The 17,050-nt window shown below is 43.9% G+C and overlaps 1 protein-coding gene across 2 annotated transcripts; it reads right to left on the reverse strand.

The window, feature by feature from the left end:
* Positions 1 to 253: 253 nt before the first annotated feature.
* zmynd11 (zinc finger, MYND-type containing 11) lies at positions 254 to 16,345 on the reverse strand. 2 transcript variants are annotated; one of them, XM_086129677.1, is made up of 16 exons: positions 16,185 to 16,345; positions 13,028 to 13,160; positions 11,088 to 11,247; positions 10,389 to 10,412; positions 8,064 to 8,231; positions 7,896 to 7,973; positions 7,267 to 7,359; positions 6,512 to 6,599; positions 6,218 to 6,273; positions 6,058 to 6,135; positions 5,288 to 5,406; positions 4,660 to 5,047; positions 4,336 to 4,410; positions 2,946 to 3,227; positions 2,229 to 2,414; positions 254 to 1,851 (listed from the first exon to the last, which is right to left on the reverse strand). In XM_086129677.1, exons 2-16 carry the CDS (start codon positions 13,156 to 13,158, stop codon positions 1,729 to 1,731), a joined length of 2,049 nt encoding a protein of 682 aa, XP_085985803.1. In that variant the 5' UTR covers positions 13,159 to 13,160; positions 16,185 to 16,345; the 3' UTR covers positions 254 to 1,728. The 2 variants fall into 2 exon arrangements, with proteins under 2 accessions (XP_085985803.1, XP_085985802.1); XM_086129676.1 differs by having other exon boundaries at positions 8,064 to 8,282.
* Between the last annotated feature and the right edge of the window lie 705 nt (positions 16,346 to 17,050).

Raw genomic sequence — 17,050 nt, forward strand, 5'->3', positions numbered from 1 at the left:
ATCCCTGGCCCTCCAGAAAAATTTGCCCCAATTTTTTTTTTGTCATTTTAACGTAACTTTATTCTCAATCGTTCTTTTTCTTGCAAAATTCAATTTTATTTAGGGAAAAACATTTTGGACGCTACTCTATTCATGCAATGATTTTTTTTGGGGGGGGGGTGGTCATGAGAGTAAAAGTGTTGCTTGAAATACTTTCATGCACATTTGTGTAAGAAAAGGTGATTGCGCGAGCAGCAACAGAAGACAGAGTGGAACTTGTTGATACATTTATTTCCTCCATGTTAGCACATAGAACAGATTTATATACATATTGCTAGCTAGAGCATCAAAAACCCAAAATTAATTTTGGAGCATGAATACGCGGGCGGGTGGGCGCACAGGAAGTGACAACGTGCTTTGCAACCTTGAGTGCCGAGACCAACTTTGTGTGTGTGTGTGTTTTTTTTTTTTTTCGGGGCGGGGGTCAACAAATGATTTCCAAGGTGACTGCACACGACAATCAGAACAAGAAAAGTCATGCGCTGGAATGACACGTGGAAGAAGATGATGAAGTTGGGGCGGGGGTTCTCAAACTTTTGGGATTCAATGAAGATCCCCCGCACCCCCCCCCCTTCCCTAATCCTAATGTGAATTATATAATACTTTTTCGGGGGGGGGGGGGGGGGGGTCAAATGTAGGAATTGGCAACAGCACCCAAAAATTCAATTGGTCCTTATTAACTTTTTAAAATCCCGATATGGCAGTTTCAGAACACCTGCAACAGTCCAAGCGAGCACGAGGCGGAGGAGCAGCCTGTACGTGGGTTGACCGTGATATGACGTGGCAGTTGGGAACATGTTATTTACATGTAGTGCATCGGCCAGGAAGAGAGCCCATATTCGTGAATTTAGGCTAACAATTGCTCTGTATGAATACAAATAATAATACAACAAACAGGACAAAAATAGTTCTATGATTTTCCCTCTGTTCAGTCCACCTTCATCACAAAGGGGAAGGAGAAAAAAAACGCCTATGGCGCCACCTGTTGGATCATTTCATTTGCATAAATTCGATATCGGCCCACCTGTCAGTGTATTTTTTTTGTTTTGTTATCCCAGTCTTGGTTTTTATGGTTTAAAACTTGCGTGATTTGCATTTGCTTTGTACAAATCCACGCCACGTTAAAATTCCAAAAATATATATTTACGACTCAATTTAGCGTTGCCATGCAATTAAGAAACGTGCAGAAGAATTCAAAACAAGAAGGGAAGATTTGTTTAGTCAGCAATGATGCTGTGACCCTGTCCCCAATAATAAGTGAGCACAATTTTGATTTTTATTTTGTCGATTTTAGGTCAAAAGGACTGATTTAAAAAAAAAAAGCCCACGTCTGTTGTCATCTATTTTTATATTTTCCCCCCATTGTTTTTTTCTCTTGATGAAAGCAGCGTTTACGTTATCTGCGCTTGGGAAAAATAAAATCCTTTAAAAAAAAAAAAAAAGTTAAATGCTGCACACACTTAAATAACATTCGGTGAGACAAAGACAAATCATTGCCACTAAATAAAAACTGAGTGTTAAATAATATAAAAAAATTGTTTGTTTTTTTTTAAAAAGTTGAAAAAACATCGGAGACACGAAGGAAGGAAGGCAAAAATGTGTGTGTTGCAGACCTTGATTGACGACAGGAGGAGTTGGAGAAGCCAATGGCGTGCGAGGAGGAAGGAACAATGCGGGTCCGGATGCTTTTCATCTCTTTCTGCGGCAAGTGCGCTTGTGGTCGGCGTGCCAGTGCTCCTGTTGACACTTGATCGAGCAGTACGACGTGTTCCAGCAGCAGTGGTACATGGCCTCCTCCTCGCAGTTGTAACACTGGCGCGCACAGACGCAGCCGCAAACATTTTCATTTATTTATTATTATTATTTTTTTTCCACTGGGAAAATAAAATAGGAATCAAAGTTTAAACAACTTAAGTGAAAAAGTGGCATTGATAAAGAGTGGGAAAATTAAAACAAAAAAAAAGGGGGTTCTCAATTTTTTATTTCAGTTTCCAATTTTGGTGGTCGCTTTTTGCTTTTCAAACGTCTCCTTCCCGCTTTTTTTTTTTTTTAATTGTTGACTTTCCCCCTTAATTTGATTTAAGCGCTGCAGTGGTACCCCTCCTCTGTATGAACGAGAAAACCAACTAGAGCAAAGTGTGATATGAGGCGGGAGGCGCCGGCGTGGGCGTGGTCGCGGTCGTCCTTACCCACTGCTTCTTCTTGGTCTGCGAGACGAGCTGCTTGTGCTGCGCCACCAGCTTCTTGACCTCGTCCAGCAGCTCCTCTTTGCACTTGTCCTTCACCTGCTTGCACTTGCGCTCCAACTCGGCCTGAGCTCCGCCCATCGCCTTGCTCACCGCCTCCTGTTTCTCCTCTTCCATTTCGCCGCGCAGCTGCAGCCACCGCACAAAACATCAAAAATTAAATAGCCGTAATTAAAAAAATTATTTTATTACTTTTATTTATTTTGCTAACTTTTTTCCCCTGTTTTCGTTCTTTTTTTTTGTTTCTTTAAAAACATTTTGCACATTGTTTTGCGACTTAAATTTTCTAATTTTGGGGGCTTGAATTCCCTCCTCAGCCCCAAATTCTTTTACTTTTATTCCAGACATTTTTTTAAATTAAAAAAATGTCTCACTTTTTTTTTTTTTGCACCTTTCAAGTTTTAAAATGTTTTTTAAAATTTCGTTTAAAAATGTTACCGCTACTGTTTTTCACCCTTTTTTTGGTAGTTTTTTTCACTTAAAAAAAAAAACTTTCACATTGTTCCACATTTTCTTTGGTGCGCTTTTTTTTCTGACTCAGAGCTCAATTCTTAATTCCCGTCACGAGTGCGTAATCCGCCAAATATATTTTCCCATTGAAAGCGTGCAACTTGTTGGAATTTGGCAACCGCGTGAAAACATGGCGGAGGTCGGCCTGACCTTCTCAAGAGCTTCCCGGACCAGTCGCTCGGTCTCGCGCTTGTTGTCGGCCTTCATCCTCTCTTTGAACTCGTTGAAGACCTTGGTGTATTTTTCGTGGCACATGTTGTGACAGTTGGCGGCATCCGAGCTGGTCTGCGTGCCGCGGTGGAGAGTGCGCGGCGACCCGCCGCTGGCCTTCTTGGTCTGCGTGGACACCGACTGCTTCTCGGGCGGCGGCGGCGCGAACAACACTGGGATCTCCTGGCTCGAGCTCACCGCCTCCATTTCGGGCTCGGGGTCCTGCCGACACAAACTTGCCGTCAGGTTTCAACCACTTCTCTTTACATCGGAATTATTGTAATTTGGGAAGTTTTCTTCTTTGGTTTTGAGGGGGGGGTGGTTCTTCCTAAATTAATTACTTTTAATTATGTATTTTATTTCTATTTATTTACTAATATTTTTATTTTATTTATTTATTTTTATTTGTCAACAATCTGTTTTATTTGTTTGTTTTTTTGTCGATTGTGTGCAAGTTTAAAAACTCACCATGTTAAATATTGTGGAGTAAAAAAAACATTTAAAAAATTGACAAAAATATTTTTTAAAACTGAATGAAATACAGGTACCGATTTTAAATTCCAATCAGTCCAGTGCATAATAAAGCCTCTCAGATTCGATTCATCACAACGCAAATTAAAAATGCTCGCATGCCTTCTTTGCCAAGTTATTAATTCAATTTGTGGCTTGATTTCTATTTAAGAAATATCGCAACCAGTGGTACCATGCACATATTTTTTTTGTCATGTCTTAAGCAAAAAAAGGAAAGCATTTTTTACCTCGCGGTAAATGACAAAAGCATGGGAGCCAAAAGTCAACCATGCAAATTTGATGGTGACTGACTTTAGAGCAACTCCGCAATATGTTTTTAACACATTAGTGGCCAGCCGAAGCTCGGTGCTAGCGAGCTAGCTAGCTAGCTACGATGGCGCAAGTAGCACTGTATCAGGGGGTTGATTCTCAGTTTTGCCATTTCATGTGTTTTGATGAGGCGCCAAATCCACATTTTGCCCAACAAACTGCGATGCGAAACCGCATACGTATTTTGGGCCTTGGCCAATATCAACAACTGACCGGTCACCCGTCAATGTCAGGACACGTATAGACAAATTATGAAACGGTCGCCAATTCCTAATGATGTATCTGCTCTAATTTCCGGGTGGTTTATTGTTGCCATGCAGACAATGCCAATGGACATTCTGCCTTGCACAGTAGCTCTTTGCTACCTTGGAGGCCCTCAAAAGCGCTTGAACGCCACATCTTCATTCACCTCGTGTTGAGGCAACTGCGACTTCACTCCCTTGTTCAAGAGGGGTGACGTTTAGCGAGGATGAAAGATGGAGAAACCTACACTGGCTTCTTCTTTGGGCTCCACTTGTGGCGTCCGCCGGCTTTTCTTGGCCTTGGGCTCCTGGCTCCCTTTCATCTGTAGAAAAAAGCAATCGCATTAAACCCTTCCAACGAGAACGTGTTGCAAAATTTGCTCACTTACAGGCTTTGATTGACTGGATCGCCCCCCCCCCAAAAAAAAAACAAAACAAAAACAAAAATGGCACATCAACGTCTGCCCAATTAAAATGAAATTAACTGGCCAACATTGGGTGGGCAAATGTCTGTCTCTGAACCCGACAAGGTTTAAGAGGCGCTCCGATTCAGCGGCGACCACGGCACTCACCTGTCGGACTTGCTCGTTGCTGGTCGATGAGATGCTGGACTCGGCTTCTTCGTTCCTCTCCGTCCTCTTGGAGCCGTGCACCCTCTCCAACATGTCCGAAACCTGCACTTTTTCCGTCTTCACCATCCTCGCCGGCCGGTCCATCCGCTGGTTGCCTTCTTTCTGTGACTTCCTTGGGCTCGGACTCTGTCCGCCCCCGCCGCCACCACCACCGCCGCCGCCACCGCTGCCTTCCTCGAGCTTGGTTTTCCAGAATCGTCCCTCCTTGAGGAAGCGCTGGTAGACCTCCAGCTCGTCGCAGGCTTTCTTCCAGCCGCTGCTACGCTTCACCTGCAGCTGCTGCACGCTCACCTTGATGTCCTGGATGTTGTCCGAGGGAATCCAGGCCCTGACGAGCGCACACGACTCGGTCATGAAGATGTTTTGTCAACAGGATCAAGAAGCTTCTTTTCTATCGAAGACTCGAAACTAGCAAGGGTGTCTAAAAAGAAAGCTGCCCATATTTTATGATACCGTCATCCCCCTCGTTCGTGGTGGTTACATTCGAAACGATAGAACGGATACTCTCTCCACCCCGAATCAAGCGACACAAACGCCAGACAAGTGGCGTGAAGAAGGTCTCGCAGACCTTTGGTGCTGGTGGCCGAAGAAGCGCACGTCCACCTGGTTGTCTTCCCTCTGCAGCACTTTGGCCGGCCAGTAGCCAAAACCTTTCATCTTGGCCCACACCAGGTCATGACTCGGAGTCTGGAAAAAAAAAAAACGGCGCAAATTATTTTAGATTTTTGCAGTCATCCCTGGCAAAAATCGCCGTTCGCTTTTTCATGTCTCACCGTACTGCAGAATTTAAAAATCATACGTTATCTCATTTTATATCTCCGATTATTCACGATATATCTAACATTCATACATGAGCTGCCAATGGCCATAACTCACAGGTGTCAAACTCAAGGCCCGGGGGCCAGATCTGGCCCGCCACATCGTTTCATGTGGCCCGCGAAAGCAACTTCTATGATTCTTTCGAAAATGTCGACCAAAATTTTAAATTCTCATATGTAATAAATAAGAGCGCTACTGGAAGCATTTTCTTGTTCCCAAACCCCTCATGACAGTAATTCAAAAAGTCGGGGGCCCACTTGTGATGTATGTTGAATTTATACATAAGTGTATACATGTTGACATGTACAGTATGTATATACAGTACTCAAAGACGAACCCCGTGGTTAATTCTAATAAGAATCGGCCAAAGAACAATTAGGAACTCGAAAAGTTGAGTCACTTATCATCAGCATGGTTTGGGTGAAATTGTGGCTCTAACGGTGATAACTAAATGCGATTTAATGGCATTCCCGACTTGAGGGCTCAATGTTGGTGAGCGGCGGGTTGGTTTCTACTCACGCAGGGGTAACAGAACCAGTTGTCGGGGCGGGCGTTGGACAGGTAGAAGCAGTTCTTACACAGCAACAACTCGTTCAGCTGGAAAGAGAAGACGGTCAATAAAGTGGGGGGGGGGGGGGCTTCACACCGATTTGAGGGAGGGAGGGAGTTCGACGCGCACCTCGTGACAGGTGTCGCTGAAGAGAAGACGCGCCATCTCCGCCTGGTCACTGTGCACTACAAACACAAACAAGGGTACACGAGGGGTCATTTGAAACATTTGATCAATAACGGTGAAGGCATTCCTCACTCAGTTCAGATCCTTGATGTGCTTGTACCCGCATAAAAATTAGGAAATTATGCAAGTCACACATTCTTTCGGAAGTGGTCTTCACCGTGATGCAAGAAGTGTCTTTCCAGCGGGCCACCACCATCCCCTCTGTCAATAAGGGTTGTGTCAATCAAGGGGACCCACCTCCATACAAGATGGCCGTGTTGTGGACAATCAGCTGGGCGTCGGCTTTGAACTCCTCAAAGTTCTTGTACTTCCCCTCCGTCAGATTCTGCAGTTCAAAAGAGAGATGTTGACACCGATCGGGACCTTTCAGACCTCAAAGTGATGCGACTTTTTTGAGGCCGATGACGATTCATTCTCATCTTTAGCGGGGGGAAAAAAATGTTGATGGCAGATTAAATTTTAAAAAGGCCAAAAATGGATGCGGTATACTGTATATTGTAAGCAACATAATGAGCAAAGTGATTATTTATGTACAAACAATGCCAAACATTAAATACCTTTTCTTTTATTCCGTTATTTTTTTGCCATTAAGTGATGACTTCTAAAAAATAATAATAATAAAAATTAAAAATAAAAAAACACTGATGCCTTTTCTCATACGTCTAAAATCTTTGACAGGGTCGCATTTGAAATATAAAATGGAGGGAGACTTGCACTCAAACGGGGGCTGATCTTTATCCAATCATTCCTGTCAAGAAATTAAACTGACCAAAAACTTGTATTTTATTTTATTTTTTGAAAGTCATTCGCTTTGTACAAAATTCAGATTTATTTATTTATTTATTTTTCAGTTTGTAAAGGGCTAAGTATCGGCCACTTAAATCACCCAGCCAATTAATCACTCATCACTCATTGGTCCTCACTGTGCGACAAGTACAAGAATGTGTGTGTGTGTGTGTGTGTGTGTGTGTGTGCGTGTGCGTGTGTGTCACCTCCTGGATGTTGGAGACGTCCAGCGCGGTGTGGATGAGCCGTCTGTACATGGGATGCTTGGTGTCTTTGCCTTTCTTGTTCAGGTCCACCGCCTTCCAGGAGGAGAATTGAGGTCAAGGTCAAGCGATGATGCTCCGCCACGTCACAGTTCATCATTTGGCGGATTTTCAAACCATCAACTTTTCATCTTTTCTTTACCGTAAACAACAGACGTGGGGCAATTCATTTCCCCATAGGGGCCCGCATGAGAAACGGCTGTCAAGGGCCACGCCGACATGCTGACCTCTTCCATATTCATGAGTGAACTCAAAACATGAAACGCTCTTGCTTTAATAAGCGGCTACTCGCGTCAAGTTCGATGTATTTACGAAACCCACATTTCAAACAAATTTAGAAGCAGTCATTACATTCGGCACCTGGTAAGAGTTTATCACTATTTAACCCTTTCGGGGACAGCGGGCTCACTACAGTGGACAGCTGATCAGGTGGAAAGGGCTCATCTCAATTCATTAAAATCATGTCTACCACGTGCATCGTTTCTTCGACATTTTTAAAATGTGTTGACAGTTTGAGTGCCAACCAACTAGTCATAAAGCCTCAAGACGAAAGCGCGCTGGCGGTCCCTCACCCTCTCCTTCATGCGCTGGACGATGAAGCGCAGATATTTGCACATCTCCTGTTTGCTGAGGTTCTTCTTTTTACTCCCCTGTGGACGTACAACAAAGATTCTTTTCTTTGGAGATGTGCAGCCGAAGCCGATGCGGAAGCTGCGGCAGCGCAAGCCGCGGGAACCCACCCTGCAGAAGACGCACTGCCAATGGGGGCCGGTGGCGGCGTCGCGGGGCCGTCCCTCTTCAGACAGACACTTGAGGTGGAAGACGCGGAAGCAGTCGTCGCAGGGCAGCACGTCGCCCGGTAGGTGGCACTGGAAGCAGTACCAGTCGTGGCTCTCGGCCTCCCACTCCTGAGGGGGACACGCCGGAGAGCGCACGTTGGCTGCGCCCTGCTCCCCCTCCTGGCCGCCGCACGGGACGCAGCGCCCAAGGAGGAAGCCACAAAACCACATTCATCATTCAAGCTTGAACACATTTTTTTTTTAAACACGGGATGAGCCTAAAAGTGCACGTGAACCTTTCCGGGTCAACTTCATCAGACCTTCGGGAAGCTTTTTGAACCAAGTCATGAAAGATATCTTGAATAATGCTGTGTGTCAATTATGAATGTATACATTTGCACCCTAGCAGACAGAACAAGTCGCACTAGTAGAGCGATTGGAGCACACGAGCAGAAGAGCTGTCACATATCAGTTGGGTTTCTTTTCACAACTGTATGACATTTTTTGCACTTTTGTCGAACAACTCGGGTGTCCTAGTAGGTCCTCGTTTTGAACAAGCCAACACCAAGGAAGAGGAGAGGAAAGAAGCATGCCAAACACAATTCAAAGACACAAAGGAGAACTTGTGGGGCTACCGTGGCACAGACGCGGCTCCGCAAAAGGCACATAAGCCCCCGGGGGGGGGGGGGGGGGGGGGGGGGGGGTCCACCAAGCTGGCGCCAAAATTCCAAAGAAATGTATCTCTTTATTTATTTCAATTAATCAGATTTTAAGAAAGCAAAGAGTATAACAATAAATCGTCAATTTATGATGGTCAGATGAATCCAGAACTATTTTTCAGAATCGATTAATCATTCGGATGCCTTTTTATGAATTGATATAGATTTGAAAGCTTCCCAACACAATACTGCATATGGCTGTGAGGTGAAGGTATAATTTTCCTCACAATTCCTCATTTTTCTGCTGCAAATGCTTGACTTTAGCGCCATCCTGTTCCATCTTGATGAAAAGGGTGAAGTGAATTGAGGCGCTTCATTTAGACAACAGCAGTGCTTTGCAACCATCATCTGGTATCTACAGACAATTCAAAACTGTTTTTTTAACTACATCATACTACGTTGTCATCAAACGTGACGTGGAAACGTGGCTTCCGACACTTGATTCAGATCAACTAAATTTTTTTCGACTCCCCCACCCAATGCTGCTGAGACACGTCTGTACGCAAGTAGCCAGCGAGTAATTCCAGGAGACTCGGCTCACTTCCGTCAGAAATTCACCAGACGGTGCGCAGTCACAGACTTTCCACAATGAACTTTTTTGCCTTTTGTTGATTGTCGTGCAAGAGTGTTTGGCGACCAATGGAAAGACGTACATATCGGGCAAACTGTTTTCATGCTCATTGATGCATTACTTAAAATGTATTTCATACTAATTAAACAATTATATATTTAAGAATATGTAGGTGGAAGACTGTTGGAACAACAAACCTAAAAGCATTTGGTTTTCTCAAAAGCCGACAGTGCGCCTTATAATTCAATGCGCCTTATATATGGATCAATATTCAGATTTCTTGGACGTAGTTTTTTTTCTTCAAATGTTCTGTCAACCGCTTTGTAACAGCTCCAGCGGTTGTGAAAGCGCTATATGAATAAAGCTGTATTGTATGGTGTTGTACTCTCTTAAGCATAGCTCCATCTAGTGGATGCACAACGCAACCGCAGCCACTATTGGAGCTTCTACTTTATGCGCCTTATAAATGCGGTGCGCCCGATATATGAAAACTGTTTATATTTAAAATAGGCCATTCATTGAAGGTGTGCCTTATATTGCGAAGCGCCTTATAGTGTGGAATATACGGTAATATATATATATATACTGTATACTGTATATGTATATATACAGGTATATATTTTATTTTTTTTAAGACAAGAGGAATTTAAGTACGCTGTAATGCTTCAGTGCAAAAGGAACAGACGAAACTGGTTAGCCATAAAGATACGTTTACGTGCAAATTAATTTCAATGCTTATTCTGCTAATCTTTTTATTTATTCCATCATTCATGGCTCTAAAATCTTTGAAAAAGAGGTTGGGAAGATGATGATTGTGAAGTAACCATCCAATGAAGCCTTTCTGTCCTGTCAGGCCACTCTTATAGTGCACGCAAGCAGTATCCGCCCAAAGAAAATCTGTGACTGCGCTGGGTGTTACCGTCGTCCCTTATTGTTAGTAGAGATCGACAGAAAGAGATCATGGGCAAGTTGGACAAGTAAAGATGCAGCACGTACCTTGCTCCCCTCCGCTTGAGGCTCCTGCGATGACAATGATTCAAAGAGCAAGTGTTTAAAAAGTGACGCCAGAACGGCGACGTGACGCCAGAACAGCGACGTGGCGTACAGTCAAGAACCCTTTCAAAACTTTTTTGAAAGGGTTCTTTCATAATTTTGCCAATATTCCGGCTTTGAAAGGCCGTGTAAACAGGCGCTAAAAAACCCCAGAATATGCTCAGATTTGGGTTTTTAAAAACCCGAATAAGAGCCATGGGTTACCCCTTTTCTAACTCGAATATTTAGTCATATAAACACGTATCAGAATACCTTCAATGGAACGGTTTGTGTTGCGCAAGCACTATCCGCAAGGAATGTTTTGTCTTTGGAGTACAGGAAGTACTTGTCAGGGCGACGCTCAACGGCGATGCTGCTCACTCACCATAGCGACAAGTGAAGCCAACTGCGGCCATCTTGCATTGCCACTCACTAAGCGAGCCTAACTTGAATACGGTGATTTCTCCCCTGCGGTTTCGCATTATTTTCGGCCACGAGCATAAAAATGACACGGCGTATATATCCATACACATAGAAGAATTCTCAACACAGCCCTTGTTTGAGTATGCGTACAAAAAATAAATAAAATAATAATAATAATAATTTTTTTTAGAAAATAAGAGAATGTTGACATTTTGAGGTTCTTGGGGTTTGCGGACTCACCATCTCGTCTCCAGGCAGCCAGTAGCCCTCCTGTTCGATGCCCGCCTTGGAGCCTTTACAGCCCACCGTCAGCGTCTCCACCACCAGGCCGTCCTTCACGGCCAGGCTCAGCTGGCGGGCAGTCTCCTTCGGGTGCATGCCGAAAACGCGGCTCAAGTACCTGGCGGGGAAGACAAAAAACCCCTCGCAAAAATCACAAACTCTACCACCATTGGAATTGATAAGCAGATAAGCCAAAATAGACAGACATCCATCTCTTTTCAAACGTTTCATTTGTTCTGTGACCCTGTTGGTAACACAAAACACTTCAAACTATTCTTTTCCCAATGAAATGAACGGCAACGCCATTAAACTCTTGCAGCCTCTCCCAAAAAAAAAACAACCAAAATGTTGGTAATGTGTTTAAATATGGAAATTAGTATTCCGTGATCTTGTTCAATCAAAAAATTACCACATCATTTCATAGAATGTCAAGAATTTGTTTGTGCACCATGTTATAATGCATCAATTCAGTTCATTGTGCTGCTCCTTCTGCTGTGCTGGCCCTGGTCAGCTTGAGGATAAAGAATATATGCAAAAGTAAACTAAGACAATGACCCCTCCAATTTTTGTCACTGTTGTACAAGCGTTCACAAATGTTCTGCCTCTAATTCATATCTTTGTCATATGCGTACAGGACTATAAAATAAATTATGTTAATCTACATTTTAAAAATTAATCAGCCACTTAATCATGACCAGAATGTTATTCTCTCAAATATTAGAATTGGCATCTGCCTGAAAAAAAAAATCAATGAGTTAGGCGTAAGTAATTACTTTTGACTTTTTTGCAGTATAATACTCTGATTACCGATTAATTTTTTTTCTTATTAAAAAATGTTGTTGTTTTTTTTAATAATTAAAAAACAGCTTGGGAAAGAACAGCCACAACAAAGATCTGAGCGCGCTCGAGTTGGGCTCTCGGATTGTGCTCCAAATCCCAAACCGATTGCTTGGCCGCGTTCAAACGGTACGCTGGCAAGGGCCTACGCTTGCCGCCTGCCAAGCCAGCGCTGGCACCGAGCGGCTCTTGTTGTCACGGCGACATCAAGCAAGCGGCGCGTTGCCATGGCGACTCCCGCCGCCGACAACACCGCCGTCTCACTTCATTCCAGCAGACGGCCTGTCGGGCGGGGTGGTGGGGCGAAAGAAACCTGATCTAAAAGCCAATCGTCCATGAGCTCACCTTGGAACTTTCCTCAGATGCGAATCATTTTCGGAGCAGAAATTCAAGTGTGAATGCCGCGGGATGCCACTCGAGTCGATTCATCGACGGCTAAATTCATTCCGAAATTATGCGGACTATTTTGAAACTAAATGAATCGTTTTGAGAAATGGCTCTCAGCTCCATCTAGTGGTAGTTTGAAAGAATCACTGAACAAATTGCATAAAATGATAAAACTTTTTTTTAAGCCAGTATATTAGATTTGCGAGTACAGTTCAGTCGTATCAATCGTTTCGTACAACTGCATTTCATCTTTTAGGACAGTTTTTTAAAAACATTTAGTCAGGTCCATTTTTTTTAAAAAAAATTGTGCACTGAATTTTTGAGGCGCAACGATCTTTAGCTGAGAACTGTCAAAATCGGTGGGATTTCAGCATCCTAACAGTTAATAGTCTCCGATTTCTGCAGGTACTCCACGAAAGCTGATAAATAAGACAATTGTAAACATCTGTGATGTTTGCAATTGTGTCCAAACTTTAAAAAAATAATGAGTGTCATTTTTGTCAATTTTTTTGATGGATGATCATGTTACAGACCAGTAACTGACTCTTTAGTAATTTGCCACGTTGTCAATGTTATCACGCACATTTGGGCCATGTCCGATCGAACGAAAGTCACTTTGTGCGGCCCGGCACCAAATAAAAATGACCTCATTCCATGACGGAAGCGACACTTACTTGGAGATGCGGTCCATGTTGGCGATTTGCTTCTGGTTGCGGATGACCTCGATGGCGGCCCAAACGTGCTGGACCACCTTGGGATCCGCCATCCTCTTTTTCTCCACGCGGGACATCACTTCCTTATTCATCTCTATTGTCAACACAACACAGTGCAACACATGAAATTGACATATTAGCACAATGAACAATTCAAACGCCCCCCTGTAAAAATTCCAAACTTCTGTGAGTGGTTTTGTTTTTTTTCTCCAAATAAAATTTGCAGGCCATTATCTGATTAGTTAGATGACAATTTTAAATGCCTGCACGTGAAGCCGAGGGGCGACGCCGAATCAGAAACAGTTGCGAGATGCGGCGGAAACGGGTGAAAAAGAAGAGGAGCCTCTCCCCAGCTTGATCATCTTGATTCTGTTACTGCTTCGGTTTATCACATCCGTGAGAAGACTGGGAGAGAAAAAAATGTTTCTGAGTGTTTTCCTGAGTAAAAGCAGATGTTATCACAAAGATAATCGGCCACAGAAATCTGAGGATAGTCACCGCTAAGAGATTGAAATTGCAAAGATTTGGGACACAATTTCAACGTCTCGAAACAATTCAGCAATGATCAAAATAGTTGTTGATTAATTCGGTAATCAATTAGTCGCGTGTGAATTCATTGATTAAGAAACACTTGAATTTCACATGAATGCCGCTGTGGGTTTTTCCTTCTTACGAGCTCCATGCAGATATTTCAGAATACGGACAAAAAGATTAGCTCGACTTCCATGATTTGCTACGGGATCAAAAACGCAACAAAATGGAGGTTGAGCAGCCGAGGAGAAAAGACCGCGCTCGACCTTGGAGGATGTTTCTTTCAAACGAGTGTTTGTGCTCATACTCGGCTGCGCGGGGCTGACCTTCCCTCCACAAATTCGTCTAATTTCATGCGGTCCTCCCCCGGAGCAAGCACGAGTGTGTGTTGCTTTCATAAAAGGAGAGATGTCGAATGCGGCTGGGAGCAAGCAACCTTTCACGAGGGGAAAAAGATGCTCTGGTTTACAACAACTGAACTGAACTGGCTGAGGACAGGAGAGACTCTGAAAGAGGCTGTTCATGTCACATTTAGACAAAAGGAACAGTAAGTAAGTGCCTGGTTGTGCATAAAGAGGCTACCCAAAAACATTTTTTAAATGCCTGCTTCAGAAACGCCAACCCAGTTGGATGCTGAACAAGTTCAGGCATCTGGCACGAGACCAGAGTACGTATATGGGTCATTTTCGTTCAATTTGATGAACAACAATAAAGACTTATTTTAAAAAATATTTGAATTCAGCAGTTTTCTTTTATGCCACCTTGATTTTACATGTCTAAATATATCCCGGGCGGCCCGGTAGTCCAGTGGTTAGCACGTCGGCTTCACAGTGCAGAGGTACCGGGTTCGATTCCAGCTCCGGCCTCCCTGTGTGGAGTTTGCATGTTCTCCCCGGGCCTGCGTGGGTTTTCTCCAGGTGCTCCGGTTTCCTCCCACATTCCAAAAACATGCATGTCAGGCTGATTGGACGCTCTAAATTGTCCCTAGGTGTGAGTGTGGGCGTGGATGGTTGTTCGTCTCTGTGTGCCCTGCGATTGGCTGGCAACTAATTCAGGGTGTCCCCCACCTACTGCCCGGAGATGGCTGGGATAGGCTCCAGCACCCCCCGCGACCCTAGTGAGGATCAGGCGGTTCGGAAAATGGATGGATGGATGGATGGATAAATATATCCCATTCTGAATTGATCTTTTAAATTTGGAGGCATTCTGGTGAAGGCAATTCTTATGACAGTAGAAATGGTAGTGGACTAAATTGACAAACCAACTTTAAAAAAAAACTTTAAGATGACTACAGCTAGTTTTCAAATCCAAATGTCTACATTTCTGAGATATTTTTCTGTGCATCAGGCAAGTTTGAAGTGAATTGGTCGACTTGCAGACATTTTTGGGACTTCCCGTTTTCCAGGTGCCTTGTGGTGTTACACTGACTCCATTCTGATTCCATGAATTTTATCAACTACAAATTCCTCTTATTCCTTAGGATGTGTTTTAACAATTTATGGAGTGTTTGTTCATTCTCAATGCTCATTTTTCTTCTATGCATGTTTGAGTGCCACATCACAGGACCTGAACGGCATCTGTTTGGCTCTCGAACATTATTTTGATTTGTATAATTATTTTGTCATGACTACCGGTATACAGTATTTTGTAAGTTTTTGTGTCAAACAAGTTTCCCAACCTTTAACAAATAAAGTCCCCGGCTCAGACCTCGACCCTACGGCTGTTAAGTTTCGCAACATTTGTCGCAGGAAAATGACATTGAATGTCACCGGAATCGTCTTGAAAAGATCTGTTTGACAAAGGCTCGTGTAAATCAATTAATCTTGGAAATTTGACACACATGCCGAGACACTGCTGTAGAAGAATGGACGACGCGACAGCGTGTCGCCTTGTCAGTCGCCCACTGATGCTGACACCCATCGCGCGCCGTGCAAGCCACCGGTTGAACCTTGACGAATGCAACCACACGCTTCTAATATTACACAACACACGAATGGTGATCACTAAAAGAAGCCGTTTTTCGTCCACAAAAGAGACTACCGTGGCAAGGAGGCAGGCCACGAACACTGCAACACACGGGAGACTGACTGCGGCTAGCAGCTAGCACGCTACCTGGCTGACGTACGACACAAACTGCTTCAAAAAAATGCCAATTTGCGTTCCGATTAAGGCCAATTGATTTAAAACCTCTCCCTCTCCTCCAATGTTAATTACGATCAACGTGAGACTGGCCGCTAACAAAACGGAACGACAAGTTGGTTTGGTGCGCGATGCTAAAATGTTGTGATATTGCTACGTCTGGCTAGCCAGCTTGAAAAGCAATTAAAAAAACATTCTCGCTTATTATGGCGTGTTTTGATGAGTTTATTAGGAAAACGTCAACACTCTGTGCCATGAGACGAAACAGTCTCGCAATCGAGACAGGTAGCTTATGGTTTGTTTTGGAGGGGCGCCATGTTGACGGCACCACGGCGGAGGAAGCTCTAAGTTAGCCGCGTTGCAGCTCACGTCGCCGGACATCCAAGCCGATCCGCGGGCGCCACCGTCTGTTTGTCTGTCATCGGAGCCCGATGTTGGCACCACTCACCTCCGGGCGCGGCGTCGCCAGCGCAAAGGCGACGACGAGGATCCACGCGGGGGCGGTTTTCACACCCGGAGTGGCCACAGCGGAGCGGGCGAAGCGATCCTAAACTGCGGGGCGGCGGTGCGTGTCCAGCCGGCCACTGTGGAGCAGCGCGCGGCTGGGAGGTAAACAGAGGAGAGGCGTCTGTCTGCAGACTAGTGGTAAGCAGATCTATCCAAGTATCGATAATCGAGATACCAAGTGTGTATCAATTTTTAATCGATACTAAAGCCAGTTTATCCATACAGTGATGTCGATTTCGCCAATACGTAATAAGGACGTCTATATGAATGGATGAAAAATGCCGCCTACTCGCTATCGGGAGAAGTGAAGCAACCGGCGGCCATCTTGCATTGCCACTCTCTAAGACCACCCAACTTGAATACAGTACCTTGATTTCATCGCGTTTTCACATTACTTTCTGTCTAGACAGCAGAAAGTACATAATTGACAAGTGTATGCACTGCTTGTGACATTTGTGTTTGGTAGTGTGTAATGAGATTTTTTGCAACTTGAAATGTGTGCCTTGACTCGATAAAGATTGAGAATCACCGATAGATCAATAGATACTTTATTCATCTCAAGCAGGTAAAGTAGTAATTTAAAACGTGAAGCTCATCACATTACAATGTGAATTTACTACGTTAAAAACCTGAAAGCTATCGTGTTAAAACGTGAAACTTATCACATTAAAACATGCAAAACTCATCACGTTAAAACTTGAAATTGTTCACATTGTAACGTGAAACTGATAACATTAAAATGTGAAACTCATCACATCGTGATGTGCAGTTCATTATGTTAAAACATGGAACTTATCACCTTATAAT

This window comes from Hippocampus guttulatus, chromosome 14 (genome assembly GCF_054856545.1).
Source record: "Hippocampus guttulatus isolate MCC_2025c chromosome 14, RoL_Hgut_1.0, whole genome shotgun sequence".
In the NCBI taxonomy this organism is placed as follows: Eukaryota; Metazoa; Chordata; class Actinopteri; order Syngnathiformes; family Syngnathidae; genus Hippocampus; species Hippocampus guttulatus.

What these genes read in the sequence shown, in the direction of transcription:
- zmynd11 (XM_086129676.1), bottom strand. Translation starts at nt 13,158, where the DNA reads ATGAATAAGGAAGTGATGTCCCGCGTGGAGAAAAAGAGGATGGCGGAT. An exon ending in AACATGGACCGCATCTCCAA is followed by an intron (nt 11,248 to 13,027) that starts GTAAGTGTCGCT and finishes CTTCCCCGCCAG; the next exon opens with GTACTTGAGCCGCGTTTTCG. An exon ending in TCCAGCGCATGAAGGAGAGG is followed by an intron (nt 7,360 to 7,895) that starts GTGAGGGACCGC and finishes TCCTCCTGGAAG; the next exon opens with GCGGTGGACCTGAACAAGAA.